Raw genomic sequence first — 3,450 nt, forward strand, 5'->3', positions numbered from 1 at the left:
TGTTTATGGGCAGCGGTCGCTTTCCATTTCGGTGGATTCAGGTGGCCGCTTGCGAGTTTGCCACCTCGTACTATAAAAAAAAAAAGTCATCCAGATCTTTATAATAATAAGTCTGAACTGATGGAAGATCGTTTGTTGTCTCTCATTAAAGAGTTCAACAGTTTTTTAATGACATAATACAAGCTTACCAATTTTAGCATCTATCAAATTAAGCCACAGCAGGCTGGTAATATACAGGGCTAGACTATTAGGATGCATGTTAAGTTGTTACATGACGAATACCGTCTGCAGTCGTACGGTCTTGTGACGTCACCATTGTTCAGTTCACATCATCTGTAACAAAAGAATAAATATTAAATAAACAGTGTTTCCACTGTCAAAATACTTGTATAAAAATATATTGACATCCCTATCAATGTGTTGGAAATAAACAGAGATATCTTTTTAAAACTCTTTTAATATCTATTTCATTTTTATTGTTTTAATGTATTTTTTCAGCGGATGATAAATGTTCTATCGTAACTTTTAATTTGGTTGTAAAAATAAATAAAACAACACTTTTTTTACTAATAAATTTATTTTAAACGCCTTAAAAAACATAATAAATAAGTAAAAAAGTCAAATTAAAGGTTAAAAATATTTTCCTGTCAACTTTACGTACATTGCGGAACTTTCCGACAGAACTTTTCCTGTAAAAAACATAAGCTCGAAGCTTTGTTCTACAGAAAAATCATATAAAATTTATAAGTGTATCCAAAGTTCCACAGTTGTCCGTTATTTCTGCAGCAGCTGTTTCGTAAATAGAAATCTGTGGCGGCTTGTTTGTTCTTTTCTTAGTAAATAGCTCAGTTTCAATTAAACTTAAATACTCCGGGCTCTGGAACGAGTGGTTTTATACAACTACTGTACACAGTTTCCAAATGAGTTCTTTTTCAAGAGAATCACGTTGGAAACAAAGTGGAAGAAAACATTAAAACTCATCTGAAATTGAAAACTCGGACAGGCCATGTTTAACTTGTGTTTGTTACAAAATACAATTTTAAAAATGTAATTTTATAAAAACGCGTAATATATGATATATTGCAAGGAATCGACATGAATTACATGATATTAAAAAACTGTTTTTCACCTCATTAAGATGAAAAACAAATTCTATTCTCTGGTTTTAAGAATTCGGAATAGAAATAAAGATCATATGAATTAAGGTTATGAATGTGGAGGGGTGCATCGGTAGAGGTAGACCTAGAAAGAGATGGATGGATTGCGTGAAAGGTGACATGATCAAGAAGGGAGTGATGACTGAGATGACGGATGATAGAATGCTTTGGAGGACGAAAACCCGGTGCGCCGACCCTACGGGAGTAGGATAAGGCAGGGGAGATGATGATGATGAAATAGAGATCATGAGATTTTTAAAAATTTATTAGTTCCATTATGCAACAATTAATTTTATACTGTTGTCTTATATAAACCACGTAATAATTAAACCTAAGTTAGTACTAACAGCATAATTTATAATCTTAACTTTGGAGTTCAATTCCTAGTAGTTCCGATCGATCTAATTCGAAGCCAAGAATTCGGCCGCCGGGAGAAGTGGAGACGTACATAAACACGGACTGTACGAGGACTCTCCAAACGGTCAGTGTGATCGACAAATGACCACTCGACATGAGATGGTTCAACCACTGGATCACTTTTGGTACAATTTAACGTATTACGCGGATCAGAGAGTAATGTTGTTTTCTTAAATCAAAATTAAACTTTTCGAATATTTTTTTTCGTATTAATTTGAAGCATTACAGTAATTTAAAAAAATTAAATTCAAGATTCAAATTTAAATTTATTTTATGGAAATAAAAATAATACAAAAACGCCAGATATAAAAAGAATTAGTTAAAATAAACGTTTCTTTTCTTTCTGAATACGAACCGAAGTTCATTTGTGACGAAGGTCTCTTATCCTTGTTTTACACTTTCGTGTGAGATATTTAATCACCCTATATTGTTTAATCAAATAATCTCATTGCACTCTGTAAATCGCTGCTGTCTATGACTTAGATCACCGTTAATTTGTTCCACTCAACTAGCGACCTCTGTACCGAGAGCGACGGACAAATGTTGCCTGTGTTTGAGTGCAAATGAGATTTTTTGTTGACTCTGCACTTGGGTAAAATAACGATTTGCAAAAGTTACTTTCGGTTACTTTGATATATTAGTAAAATCACATCTATCAAAAGATTGTAATCAAAAATAAGGGAACTTTTCAAATAAAAAAATTAAAGTCCATCATCATATTATTAAGGGGTAAAAAGATCTAAACGGTCGCTGGCATAGGAATGTATAGATCAGAGTTTCACCGTCCAGTTTTTTTTTTTCTTTATTACATTTATTGAATTTTCGATCAACACATTTTTAATTAACAATTTAATAATGACACAAATTGCTTGAATAATCTATCTTGACTTTTACATTAAACCCAAATTATTATTATTATTCGTACATTTATAATAATGTCAATTAATCTATACTAATATAATAAATCGTAAACACACATTTATTTGTTGCCTAAGATGTCAGCAATTACAGCATATTTTTGAATAATCCTTTTTTTAATAAAAAGCCCTACACTTGTGTCAGGCGTTAGGCTATAAATTTTCACGCCATTAAACTTAAGGGGCAAATATTTTGGATAAAAATCTTAATGTGAGAAAGAGACCATAAGTTGCTGCCAACATCAAAAAAGCAAGGTTGCCATGGTTTGTCATCGTCACGTTAATTTGACACATTTAAACAATAAAAAATAATTTTCATAATTTTATGCGGATGAAGTCGCACGGGAACAGCTAGTTTATTCATACGTCAATCCATTTACTAATTTATCTTGTCCTTCAACATGAAGTGGGCTGACGTGATCGATACTTCTTATAAAATTAATATACTCATTCAATGACATCCAATTTTGACCTATCATGCGATGAAAATAAATTTAGATGATTATTTTCTACATCTATACACATAATTAAAAAGTGACTGTATGTTATTATAAACTTGATGTACCTGCTGTGCTAATAAATAAATCCAATTTTAAAGCCATCTGTCTGTTTGACCGGACGGCTAGTTTAATACTTAAAACAGTTACTTAACTATCACTTAAACTTGAATGGGCCGGCTCGCTTGGTGTAGTACTACGACCACACATAAAACAGGCGTGAAGCGGAAGCAATTCCGGATTTAGTCTGATGAGTGTGGTGCCAGAGGCCTAATTTTAGTCCCTTTCCCTTCCCTCCCTTTTCTTAAAAGAAAATGAAAAGGAAAAGTGTATTTGACGGTGGAGAAGACGCATAGGAAGGGGAAATGTCGTCTTTATGTGCGTCTCCTCCTCCTTCAATTAAGGGTATGCATCTGCAATTGCGGATGTTTATGGGCAGCGGTCGCTTTCCATTTCGGTGGA

General features: G+C 33.1%; 1 protein-coding gene across 2 annotated transcripts in view; it reads right to left on the reverse strand.

The window, feature by feature from the left end:
• Nucleotides 1–3,450, reverse strand: part of LOC106103595 (acid sphingomyelinase-like phosphodiesterase 3a) — a 24,143-nt gene that overhangs the window by 4,271 nt on the left and 16,422 nt on the right. For both annotated transcript variants that reach the window (XM_013283378.1, XM_013283377.1), the window contains exon 2: nt 189–333. In XM_013283378.1, the coding sequence (XP_013138832.1) occupies nt 189–258 (70 nt within the window). In that variant the 5' untranslated portion in view covers nt 259–333. The remainder of the gene's footprint in view (nt 1–188; nt 334–3,450) is intronic.

Source organism: Papilio polytes, unplaced genomic scaffold (assembly GCF_000836215.1).
Source record: "Papilio polytes unplaced genomic scaffold, Ppol_1.0 DF823731.1, whole genome shotgun sequence".
Taxonomy (NCBI): domain Eukaryota; kingdom Metazoa; phylum Arthropoda; class Insecta; order Lepidoptera; family Papilionidae; genus Papilio; species Papilio polytes.